This window comes from Gossypium raimondii, chromosome 2 (genome assembly GCF_025698545.1).
Source record: "Gossypium raimondii isolate GPD5lz chromosome 2, ASM2569854v1, whole genome shotgun sequence".
Taxonomy (NCBI): domain Eukaryota; kingdom Viridiplantae; phylum Streptophyta; class Magnoliopsida; order Malvales; family Malvaceae; genus Gossypium; species Gossypium raimondii.
In genome coordinates this window covers 21,896,087-21,909,174 of record NC_068566.1, presented here as the reverse complement: position 1 = coordinate 21,909,174, position 13,088 = coordinate 21,896,087, and the positions used below count along the sequence as shown (strand labels likewise).

General features: G+C 33.2%; 1 protein-coding gene across 1 annotated transcript; it reads left to right on the top strand.

Moving 5' to 3' along the window:
* The first annotated feature begins 518 nt into the window (after nt 1–518).
* LOC105788341 (transcription termination factor MTERF4, chloroplastic) lies at nt 519–2,564 on the top strand. Its single transcript, XM_012615199.2, has one exon. The coding sequence runs from the start codon at nt 633–635 to the stop codon at nt 2,145–2,147; it is 1,515 nt and encodes a 504-aa protein (XP_012470653.1). The 5' UTR covers nt 519–632; the 3' UTR covers nt 2,148–2,564.
* The last annotated feature ends 10,524 nt before the right edge of the window (nt 2,565–13,088 follow it).

The following is a 13,088-nucleotide window of genomic DNA, read 5'->3' as shown; positions in this document are numbered from 1 at the left end:
GACATCTGGACCCAAAAATGCTTGGATCCCATTAAAATATGCATCGCAAGTTAACTAATTTTCCAAACTTAAAACATTTTACAATCCTTGCTCTGATAGCAGATTTGATAAACCTAACTTAATAAATTTCACCCATCCATACATGTATCATCACCTTACTTAATAAATTGAACAGTGAGAACGGGAACTATTGGTAGGAGGACTGAGAAATCGTGTTTTGCGAAGTAGAGAAATTAAAAATATTGAAATAAAATCCAGGTACTAAATCCTCTAAAAACGCATAGTATAGGGATGATTTATAAATTACACCTAAAATTAAAGGGTTAGGCTTTGGCTTTTCATTAGAACCACTACGATGTCGTCTAGAATTGAGACTGAGTACTGAACGATCCAACGCAGAGGGGAGGAAGAAGATCAAAGAATCAAACAGCTGAGTTATCAAAGAAGCAAACGCATTTTTTCAGAAAGAGAACCTTGGGTGTTTTCTTCCGCTTGAGTTATCTCCATTTGTCCCTGCAATTTGAGGTAAGCCAAAGCCAGCCTCTTTGCTTCTCTTCTTTACGAGTATTAATTCTTTTTATTAAATTAGAAATCGGTCGTTCCTTTTTTCCCCGAAAAGTTTGATCTTTGGAATGAACTCATCAGCCGTTCTCAGAAGGCAAAAACTCTTAAAGCTCATAAAAAATCTACATATCTTTCATCCCTGGTGCCCAAAACACAAAACCCTCCAAAACCCATGTGCTCAAATACAAAACCCTTCAAGGGTTTTTGGGGTTTCCCAATATTCAACTCAATCCACCAAGTTCCCCGAGTACCAGATGCCCTCTGTCACTTGGGGTGTTGTTCAAGGCAAAAAAGAGAAGCTAGTGAACCGTGTCAAAATCTGTGATTATCTTAAGACCTTAGGAATTATCCCTGATGAATTAGAGAATCTAGAATTACCCTCTACTGTCGAAGTGATGTCTGAGCGTGTCCAGTTTTTACAGAAACTTGGATTATCTATTGATGATATCAACGAATACCCTTTAATGCTTGGCTGCAGTGTGCGTAAAAACATGATACCTGTATTAGGTTACTTGGAAAAAGTCGGGATTCCAAAGTCAAAACTAGGGGAGTTTGTTAAGAACTATCCGCAGGTTTTGCACACAAGTGTGGTTGTTGAGCTTGCTCCTGTTATTAAGTTTCTTAGGGGGCTCGATGTTGAGAAGCAAGATATTGGATATGTTCTACAGAAGTATCCAGAACTGTTGGGGTTTAAACTTGAAGGTACTATGAGTACTTCGGTTGCTTACTTGGTGAGCATAGGAGTTAGTCCGAGAGATATTGGTCCTATGGTGACACAATATCCATATTTTCTAGGTATGAGAGTTGGGACTGTTATTAAGCCGCTTGTTGATTACTTGGTTTCCTTGGGATTGCCAAAGAAGATTTTGGCTAGAATGTTGGAGAAACGGGCATATATAGTTGGTTATGATCTTGAAGAAACTGTTAAGCTGAATGTTGATTGCTTGATTAGTTTTGGAATTCGGAGGGAAGCAATTGCTTCAGTTATTGCACAGTATCCACAAATTCTTGGGTTACCTCTGAAAGCTAAGTTGTCTTCACAGCAGTATTTCTTCAATCTGAAGCTCAAGATTGACCCAGATGGGTTTGCTTGTATTATAGAGAAGATGCCACAGATTGCAAGCCTAAATCAACATGTTATTATGAAGCCTATAGAGTTTCTTTTGGGGCGGGGACTGCCATTAGAGGATGTGGCAATTATGGTTATGAAATGTCCCCAATTGGTTGCACTACGAGTTGAGCTCATGAAGAAAAGCTATTATTACTTCAAAAGTGAGATGGGGAGGCCGGTCAAAGAGCTTGTGGAGTTTCCAGAATACTTTACTTATAGCTTGGAATGTAGGATCAAACCCAGGTACACCAAGTTACAAAGCAAGGGGATTAGGTGCTCACTGAACTGGTTTCTGAATTGTAGTGACCAGAGATTTGAAGAGAGATTGCAGGGTGATTATATTGAATCAGAAAGCTTAGGACCTTCATTCTGTATGGGTGGGAAATTGGAGCTACCGGGAAGTGACGTTGTGTCAGATGAGGAAGATGAGAGTGATGATGAAGTACTTTACAGACGCACGGTTTCTCTGTAGTAAAGTTTTTCATTACATTAATGAATCAACTTTGTTTTGAACTGCAATTTCTCTAGCCCATCTTTCTTATCTTTAGGCCTCTACTTATGTTCTCAGTTTTTGTTATATTTGGATTTTCTCCCTATATTCATTGTTACAACTACAGTGCTTGCTCAAGCACATCCAGACTTGCCTGCACTTGCATGGACGGTCATATAGTGCATATTCAAAATTGCATCTGGGAGCTGTCTTTTTTGCTGTTAATTACCCGGTTTGTTTATAGTATTGGGTTTTATAAGTTTCTCCTTAGAATTAAAGCTTTGATCAATTAAATCAGAAATCAGCGAGGAGTATTTATGGACACCTAGGTGAGCTTCCTTGAATTCATGAGGACTTTTCTATAGCAAGCTTATAAAGCATATGAACATTTTAGTGAGATCTTTTTATGCTTCTTTTACTTTGCCATATGTTTCGACTTCAGTTCTTGAATATTTAACTGGTTTTAAGCCTTTTAGTTGTCAGAGTGAAGAAGGTTTCTTATAATGATTGTGGTATCAATTTTTGGAATGAGGCTGCTTGTGAGTGCACAGTGCTCAAAATTTGAAGTGGCTTATTAAATTGAGAACTCATCGTAAAGGATATCCTGCAAATTTATATGCACTCATTATTGATGCGCAACTACTTTTTTTTCTTTCAAAAAGAAACTAGTGTATGAAGAAAGCTAGCCGAGTAATATGGTCAACATCTTCATTACCCCGACTCGGCAATTTGGGTGCGGTACCTATGTAGACATGATCTGGCATGAATCCAACATGGGATACGGGTCAGATATGGCAAAAGCCAGCTGTCACTGCGGTGGGTGAGAACTGAGATGAGAAGAGAAGAAAAGAAATTGATTTGCAGAGAGAAGAGAGAGGAGGGACGATGGTAGGAGGAAGATGATGATAGTAGAAAGAGAAAAGACTTAAAAAAAATGAAAAAAAAAAACCTAGGTTGTAACTAGAGGTCATTGAAATTTTATTATTATTACTATATCCATTTTCTAAAATTTGTTACATACTATTTTCACCTCATCTAGGGGTGATAAAATCAGTATGGGTTTACGTATTTAAAGGTCATGTGTATACTTTTTAATTAAAAATCTTGGTCACTCTGTCAACTTCGCGGTTAGAAATATTTTTACCATTATAAAATGGTAAATTAACATTTTAGTGCTTAATATTTATAGTTTTCTTGTTAATTCTAAAACTAAAAGCTTTATCATATTTTCAATAAAAATTATAAAATTATAAGCTACACAAGAATGAAATAGGTTAGTGACACTCAAAATTATAAGCTCAAAAGAATTTTCTAAAATCTCATTCAAAAATTGAACAAATGAAACAATATCGGGATCAAAAACATGAGTTGGCTTTACCATTTCGTGATGAATCAAAAATTTCTTCGATATTATAAAAATCACAAAGCATTTGATGATTATATTCTTGGCAATCAAAATTTCATGGTTCAAATCCCTCGAACAATAATAAAAAACAGTAATAACTAGGATAAAAAACGAGGTTTTCTCTTACAATTTCAATTTGGTTTGACAATTTCATTACAGACATCATAGAAAGAACACGAAGCAATTCAAAATCATTATCATGCAAAACATGTTCAAATCTTTTAAACCACAGTTGAGAACAACCCCCGGAATAAAAAATTTGATTTTGACTTTGCAAGCCAACAAAATTCACTTGTTTTGTTTTCAAACAAAATGATAAAATTCGGAGCAGATGAAAAGGTTCAACACATTTATTTAAAACGAAATTACGATGCTCATCTTTTCTTAATAACAACTTAAGATGACTTGCTCCGGGCTTAAACACACGATTTTGGCCGTTCTTTGTTAAAAGTAGCAATTTCATTTTTGCCATTAAATCAAACATGCCGAACCAAAAGAATTTCAAACAATCAAACCTCTCAACATTCATCCAAACAGATTTGCACAAACACAAGGATTTCGCACAAGACAGTAAATGATTCACATAATCTCCACAAACAGAAAAATTGGGATTTTCACATAAAAATGGTTTGTCACACGTGACCAAGTTTTGTATATGTTGATTTAATCTTACTTCATCAACAAACTTGTCAACACAACATTCTTTAATAGAGAAACTCTTTAAACCATCATCCCAAACAAGGTCATTATCAATTGGAAATGGATATTTAGACAAATCAAGGTGTGGAATTCTTTTATTAACTAAGTCTTCAACGAACTCACCACTATCATGCAAGTGAAATGGTCGAGACTCGATTAACATAGAACCCTTACCTCGCTCACCTTTAAGCGCTGATGGACTGAGGTCATCTACGATCTTACCTTTCCTCAACAACTTGAACTGCCTCTCGTCAGGAAAGTATTGTAATTGAAGCTCGTCACATGGATCTTTAGGAATCTGAAAAGAAGAAACAGAACAAGGACAATTCACATGTGCGTTAGTTAAAACAACACTCACATTTTCTTATTCTCTTTCATCTTTTTCACTCGTTTCTTGCTCACTATCTTTTCTTTCTTCAATCTCACTCTCTTTTTCAGCTTTCTTTTCTTGCTCACATTCTTTTTCGCTCACAATCTCTTTTTGCTCTCTTTCATTCTCTTTTTCTTTTTCAATTTCTTTTTCTTTTTGACATGCTTTTTCGATTTCATTACAGCAGGAAGAATACAAGAAGGAATCAAAATGAGAAACTTTTCGTTGAGAATAAGAAGAGGGGTCTTCATACAGACGACGATCATCTCTTCAAGATTGATTCTTCGTGGATGAATACTTTGAGGCACTTGAAGGGAAATTTCTACGTTCTCGCTTGACACCTTGAAAGGTTTCAAACTCGTAACTCACCTCATTTCGCTTCGAATTCCTTGCTGAATAGGAATCACAGTAAGAATCTCTTATCAAATAGTCATTAGATGTGTGCTTTCATGATGATCTTATCTCCGTCCCTCGACTCGATGAAATTTGCTTTTTTCGGGCTCTTTCCTCCACTCGGTCCAATCGTTCATGCAATTTGTCAAATTTAGATTTCACCATTCTACGCATCTCTTGCATCACATATTGGAATTCCGATTCTGAAAACTCTTCTCGAAACATGATTCTATTGCTGAAAAGAAAAGTGATTAAGACAAAGCAAAAAGTAAATACCTCACCACAAAACCTCACGTTTCGCTCAGAAAGAAAAACATTAGATGGCACTCACACTCGTGTTTGCACTCGTTAAATGGATTTTTCTACACTTGAATGCTCTCTTTACACTCGTGTCTTTTACCGCTCGCTTCGCCTCTTGAAATTCGTAATCGACTCGTTTAGACTTACAAGCGAATCTAGGGGTTGGCTTCAAGTGGGTTTACAAGGGTAATGATGAATAGGTGCAAGGTTGGCTGAAAGAAACAATTTGGTGATGGTGTGTGGCGTATTGGTGTTTAATGATGGTAGAAGAGGATTTTGATGGATTGGGAATTCAAAGAAAATAAATACACACTTCAACACTTCTCTTTTTTTGTATGACTTCGAATGTCTTCTTTTTTTTCAAGATGAATACATTCAAAAACACTTGTACATGAAATAATAATTTTTTTGATTTTTTTTGAATTTTTAAATACTTACTCCTGCACTTCATGAACGTCCGTACTCCTCGATTTAGCTAGCTCTAATACCAAATGATATGAACTCGCCTCGGTGATGATTCGAGTCGTTTAGATTGCCCGATCGTAAAATGGAGAAGTCCTGTTCAATTTGGAGTTTGATGGAATTTGGCTAAGTATAGACTTTAAACAAAAGGTTTTGAATAGGTATAAAGGTTAAGGTTAGATGGAGAAAATAGGTTTAAGCATGGAATTCAGCAAAACAATGAAAATGGTTAAGGAAATGGATGATGAAATTTTGGTGGACAAGTAACAATGTAATTAAGTGGATAGTTGAGGGTGGAATTGAGATAGAGTTTAAGAGTCAAGAACGAACCAATACTAAAGTGAGTATTGACCCGAGACTTATAGGACACTTAAAGGTGGATAGGTGATTGAAATAGGGCCTTAACCTGCTATTTAGGAAAATAGGAACCAAAGGTATTAATGGGGTGAACGCCACACTCGGTTTGAGTGATAAGTTCAAAGAAACAAGGAAGATGCCACTAGCTATGCTAGATAAGTCAGCTTGAGACTTAAACAAATTTAAAGAGTTGAATAAACTCACAAATAAATTAAAATTCATAAAATGTCAAAGTGTATTGTCTAACCAAACAATGTTTTCTTACAAACTATTTATAGGCATTATTATGACTATTAAAATTCAACATTTATATCAGCTATTAAAATTCAGTTACAATTCTTAATGGGAAGCCAAAGAGCCATGTCCTTTCACTTGATTCTTGCACAGCTGAAAAGTCATGCCTCTTCACTTGATGAAGGCTTAATGGTCCATTAAATGTGTTGCTTGATGTCCCTTCATTTTCCTCTTTAACCAAATGCCTTAATGCTTGTGTTTTCATCTCTTTAATTGGCACCATAACTAGCTTTGAGTGCATGAAACTGATCAAACTTGAAGAGTCACTCTTGGTCCATTTGAAAAGTCACCATAATGAGCTTTGAGTGCTTCAATATCCCCCAAAAACGTTCCAAACATGCACCAGCAATTAAGTGACCAAATGCACTCTTTTATGTCAAAACTGGATAGCCAATTGAATGTGACAACATTTGATTCTTCTTGGCAAACGAACAACCCTATTGTAGCTTTAAAATATGTGACCAGGCTTTTGAACTTTCCTATAGCAAACACAAAAAAAAAATTAAACACACTATAGTTCATGCATTAAAAAAAATATCCAAATTAAATAACACACTTATAAACTAACTCAAACAACAATGATGCTTAAATGCATGATTTAATTAAGATGCAAACTAAATGAATAAATGAGTTACTTAATGCATGACTTAATTTAATGATGCAGACTTAAACTAACATGGGAGTTACATAATGCATGTCATAATTTATGATGCAAACTTAACTAACATGAGAGTTACATAATGCATGACTTTATTAAATGCGAACACATAATGCATGTCATAATTAAAAGATGTAGATCAATAATGCAAGAAATTAATTAAAGAGGCATTTAGTAGACAAGACATAATTAAAGACTCATATTATAATAACTAAAGTAACTAAAATAAATAAATCAAAAGTCCTTATTCCAGCAACTAAATTAACAAACTAAAATTAAAAGTTTCGTTTTGCACATGGGCCTCTCAAGTTTGGGCCAATCTCGGTGGCATCGAGTCGTGTCGTAACATGATGCGGCCAGGATTGCATTAGTATGGAGTAATGAGGGGTGGGGATCATATGGGACCCAAAGGAAACTTGGGCGTTTATTACTTGGACCATATTCGCAATTTATTTCCATACCCGAACTAATACAAATTTTGAAGGTGTAAATTCCGCACTTGTGGCTTCTATGGGATTTCATTTAATTTGGATATGCTATTTTGGGGTCAATCTATTAGGAACAGGTTTACATAGTTATGGTTCATTTACATTAAATTAACACCTAATTGAATTGAATAAAGAGAATTGTCTTAAATGAGTTAAATTAAATATTTTGGAAAGTATTTTACTATAATTGTGGTGCAATATTAATTTTTTGGTAATTGAAAACCGATCGATAATTTTCCTAAATTTCGCTAAATTGATTGCGATGTAATATTTGATAAATTAAACGTAATTTATGAAATTTTGTTTATATAACGATTTTACTAGTAATAAATAAACATATGTAACAACGTGTTTTGGAAAAATATATTGGAAATACTTAATAATTAAGTATATAATGTGCCTATGGATTGAATCAACCTTAAATGATTTTACACCATTCCATAATTTTTACATATTTAATATTTTAACAATCTAACTCTTTGATTTCTCAAAATATTTTGTATTTATCATTCATGTAAATTTTGGAATCAAATTGATATCTCTATCATATTGATTTGAAATATTGTATATATTAATATATATTTAACAATTGAAAATTTTTACATAAAATGAATAGTTAATTTTTTAAAATTTAAGCCGGACTTGGCATATATGATCTATATAATTGCAATATGATAAATATACAAGGAAGGAAGTCTACGAGAAAAAAAAGGAAAAGTAAAAATAAATTACGTGTATTTTAAGTATTTTTATTAATAGATTTTGTTTGGTATAAATCAATTCCAAATTATTATTAAAATGTTATTATATCATTTTCATATATAAATAAATTGAAATATTTTATATTATTTTAAATATCATAAAAGATTGTGATAACTAAAATTAATAATTATTAAAAAAAATAGTTGTTATTTTTTAAAATCCACATAAAATCATTAACATAACAAATTTGGTCCCTTTTTTCATTAAAAATTGGTATTATAAAAAAAATCCATAATAAAATCTAGGTACTCTTGCCCAAAATTTGGATAGTGTCCCCGTATTTGATGTTTTGAGACTTGACAAGTCCGACACTCATGTCCTAAGTCTAGGTAACATAGGTCAACATGTCATTACAAATTTTCCACAATATAATTGTATTTTATTCTACATCATGTTTCTAGTGAAAATGATAACTCTAATTTGAGAGTTGGGGATACAGGAGTCGTATTTATGACAATAAACATGGTTGCTAAAAAGGGGTTCAATGGAAAAGTAAGGATTGAAACTTAAGAAAATGAGATGAAACCAATGGCTTAAGCTTAATTTGGATGATATTGAAGAGTTTTCAAGTATAGAGTTTTCATGCAGAGGTTATCAATGTCAAGGTAGATTTGTATGATATTCATTTAGTTTTACACTAATATATATGGATTGAAATTCTTTTGAGTTCTAAATTTGATTGTAATTACCTATCTTTGTAACATCCCGAAATAGGGCCCAAACGGAACAGTGGTTGTGAAACCAAAAATTCGAGATAGAAAAGTTTATTGTGATTAATTTTTATGATTTAATGATTGATTGGATGCATGTGTTAGAATACCGATAAGAAATTTCAGCGATTGCATGTCTGAATTGCATATTAGGGTTTAATTGCAAAAGTGAGTAAATATGAACTTTAGATGATAAAGGATTTAATTGAAGTGCATAATTGAAGTAGAGGTCCTTAAATGGTAATTAGCCCATTAGATTTTCATGGACAAAAATGGGCATGCATAGATAAAAATAACTAAAGTTTTAATAAAGGGCATTTTAGTCATTTGATAATAAAAAGAATTAAAAGGGAAAAAGATGGCAAAATGTGCTCATCTTCTTCCATAGGGCCGAAACTTCAAGGGACACCATAGCTAGGGTTTCTTCACTTTCTCAAGCTCATAGTAACTGCATCAAACCCCGTTTTTAATTTTTTTTACGTTTTTGGAGTCCTCGTAGCTCAGTTTAGCTTATTCTACCATTAATTCATGTTACGGTTCATATTTGGAAAAATACCCATAGGTGAAATGTGTTTATTTTGATGTTTTATGGTAGAATATGAAGCTTGAAATTATGTTAAACAACTTTTGCTAGGCGATTTTAAGTGAAAATGAGTAAAACGACATAATCGGTAAAAATACCTAATGTTCATAAGTAAACGTTAGAGTGGGAATTTGATGTTGCCATAGAAGGGGAAGATGTTCAACATGTCATAAAACATAAGAATAAGGGATGAACTTTAATTTCCGAGCTTTTGGGCAAAAGTGTAAACATGCAAAAGTTTAGGGGCAAAATCATAATTTTGTCAAAGTTCAAGTCAAGGACTTTTTTGATGAATGTGAGTATTAAATAAGCTAAATTTGCAATTATAGATCAAGAGGAACGGAATCCGGAGTTAGACAAGGAAAAGAAAATGGTTGAGGACTAAGTTGCTAGATTTGATCGTATTTTGTACCAGGGTAAGTTTACGGTAAATAAATGCAATATTTCAATAATTATTATTAATGTTGTTATTTTCCAGCAATTATATACTTATTTCATGAAATTATTTAATGTTGACTCAAGTATGAGATGATAGAGAATCAGTGTTAAAAGTCCCGTTGAAACATTAGGAATGTATCAGATACAAATGTCATGACAATAGGGGATGAGATCCCATGTAAGACCATGTCTGGGACATGACATTGGCATTATTGAGGTTATGAGAGGTCCCACGTAAGACCATGTCCGGGACATGGCGTTGGCACCAAAATGAGAGGTCCCCCGTAAGACCATGTCTGGGACATGGCATGGGCACCAATATGAGAACTTCCATGTAAGACCATATCTGGGATAAAGCATTGGCAGTACAGGAAACACCCCATGTAAGACCATGTCTGGGACACGGCTTTGGCATGTTATTATCAGATAGGAGACCCGAGTATCCTTAGTATTCCAAGTGGTTCAACGGGCTAGTAAATAGACTATGTTACATGAAAGTTCACGTAAAAGCATAATAAATAGATTCAGGGAGTTATAAGAGTTAAGAATATCTCAGTTATCAATTGAGAAAGAAATTTCAGCAAGGGGGGAGAAGTTATAATCATGAGTTATTTAAGTAACCAAATAAGAAAACAAGTAAGAGAGTAAGTAAAGATGAAGCAAAGACCATGATACTTGATGATGATTTATGAGTATAATTATTTATGATAAATGTTTTTATTTATTTGCTTGTAAACTTACTAAGCTTTACGCTTACTCCCTTTATTTTCCTTTTTTTTATAGTATCACCAAGCAAATTCAGGGATCGTAAGGACGTCGGAGATCATTCCACACTATCAACAGATCACCTCGGTATTTTGTGATTCGAAACGTTTTAAGTTATGACATGTATAGGGACTTAGTCATTTTGTGTGTGTGTTCTTATGATATGGCTAATGAATAGCATGTAAATATTCGATAATTATTAGCTATTGAATGACTATGTAAGAACATGTTTTGGTGTTATGTATGCCTAAATGATAGTTAATACAAAGAAATTATAAAAGAGTAAAAATATTTGCAATGGAACAATTTTTGGACAGCAGCATTGACGTGATTTTGAAAAATCACCAAGGATAATAGAAATGGAATTAGAGAGTGAATGAGATATAGAATTAAAGCTTATCGAGTATATTTTCACATGAAAGAAACATTGTAGGAAAAGAAATTTTATATTTTGTAATATTTGAATTTTAGTGAGACAGGGTCAGAATGGTTTTTGAAGTCTCCTGTTATGAATTTAGAAAATCATTAAGAATTGTATAGAAATAATTCTGAGTCATAATTTATATATTTAGATTCCTTAGTGAGTCTATTTTCAATAGAAACAAGCATAAAAACCATATGAAACTCGTACAATGAGATAATTGATTTTTAGTGAATATAGGTCAGAACTGTCGGACAGTGAAACAGGGGAGACTTTAACGAATAAACTGTACTATTTGGCTAACTCAAAAATTCTGGGAATTTTATTATAAGAAGATATATGAGTCTAGTTTCAGGGAAAATTTATGGATCTAAATTTCGATTTTCGTAATTCGAGTTATAATTAAATTAGTGATTGTTACGCGAGTGGACAATTTTATTGTGAGTAGTGAAATAAATTATTTTGATTTGTTTAAGTATTCGGAAAATTTTTAATGTTCTCGGTTTGGACCTGAACCGTTTACGTTGCATGTTTTAGGGTCTCGAGGGCCCTTTTTAGGGCTATATTGATTGAACGTGAGTGAATTAATTTTAAAAGCAAATTTTTATGCTCCGAACTAGTATGTCAAGTAATGCCTCGTGCTCAACTCCGGCAACGGTCTCGGGTAAGGGGTGTTACAATCTTTCCGATGTGCTAATCCAAGTTGGGGAAGTGAACCAAAAAAATCCTTGATTGAGCTACAAGAATTGCAAAAAAACCTTGAAAATTGCGGTGACTTACTGTAGAAGATGTGCAAGTTTCACTTTAATTTTCATTGACTATTAATATGCAAGTTGTTAGGATCTAGTGCCCTATGTGTAGTGTATTCATCATTTTGTACTTGTAATTTTTTGAACGAATTGGTTTAAATAAAATACATTACACATTAATATAATTTGTATTTGTCTTCAACAGTTTTTGCATGCAAAACAAAATGTAAGCAAATATTGGCTTATTGATTATCTAATGTTTAACTAATATTAAGTTGTATTATGTGGTTAGATCATAATAGGAGAAGACAACTTACATTAGTAGATAATCTAAATAGTCCGTAGTCTAATCCAAATTTAGCAAGTTGATTGAAAGACTATTATGTCGTCTATCAAGTCTAATTGAGAAGATATCTTGTCTTCGATATCGAAGTAGATGACTCCCAATAGATCGAAACGTAGATGTGATTGTCTGGATTGACAATAAATCAGACAAGACCTAAGTTGAATTTATCCTAAATCTATTTATGGAGTTATTCACTTGTGAGGTTCATGGTATAGTATACCTTAATCTTGAGTGGATGATGGACTATGTATGCATGACTCTTGTACGTTGGGTATATGACTTCTGCATTTGTAGCATCCATAATAGTGGAATCATAACCCTATAAGGGTAAATGATACCATCTCATTGACATCATGATTGATAAAATAGGAACGTGCCACGAGTCATATGTCATAAGAAAAATGATTTAATTATTATTTGTAGTAATAGACTTTTTTCCATGTCAGAAAATACAATAGAAACCATGAGATAAAATAAGATCATATTGGGAGAACAAAGTTTATCCCAAAGAGATTAATCCTACAAGATCATTGTAGGAGTATTTAATAAGTATCTTTCATAATGATATATAATAAGGGATAATTCAATCATGATATTATAGTGGAATGACTCCATGATTAAATAATGTTTAATTAATAGGCGAACAACAGAAACTTAATTAAAAAATATTTGAGTCCTAATTAAATATAACCAATTGGTCTCTCCGCTAGCACAAGATAACAC

Bases quoted from the DNA above. Each gene is read 5' to 3' on its own strand.
- LOC105788341 (XM_012615199.2), top strand. From the start codon at position 633: ATGAACTCATCAGCCGTTCTCAGAAGGCAAAAACTCTTAAAGCTCATA.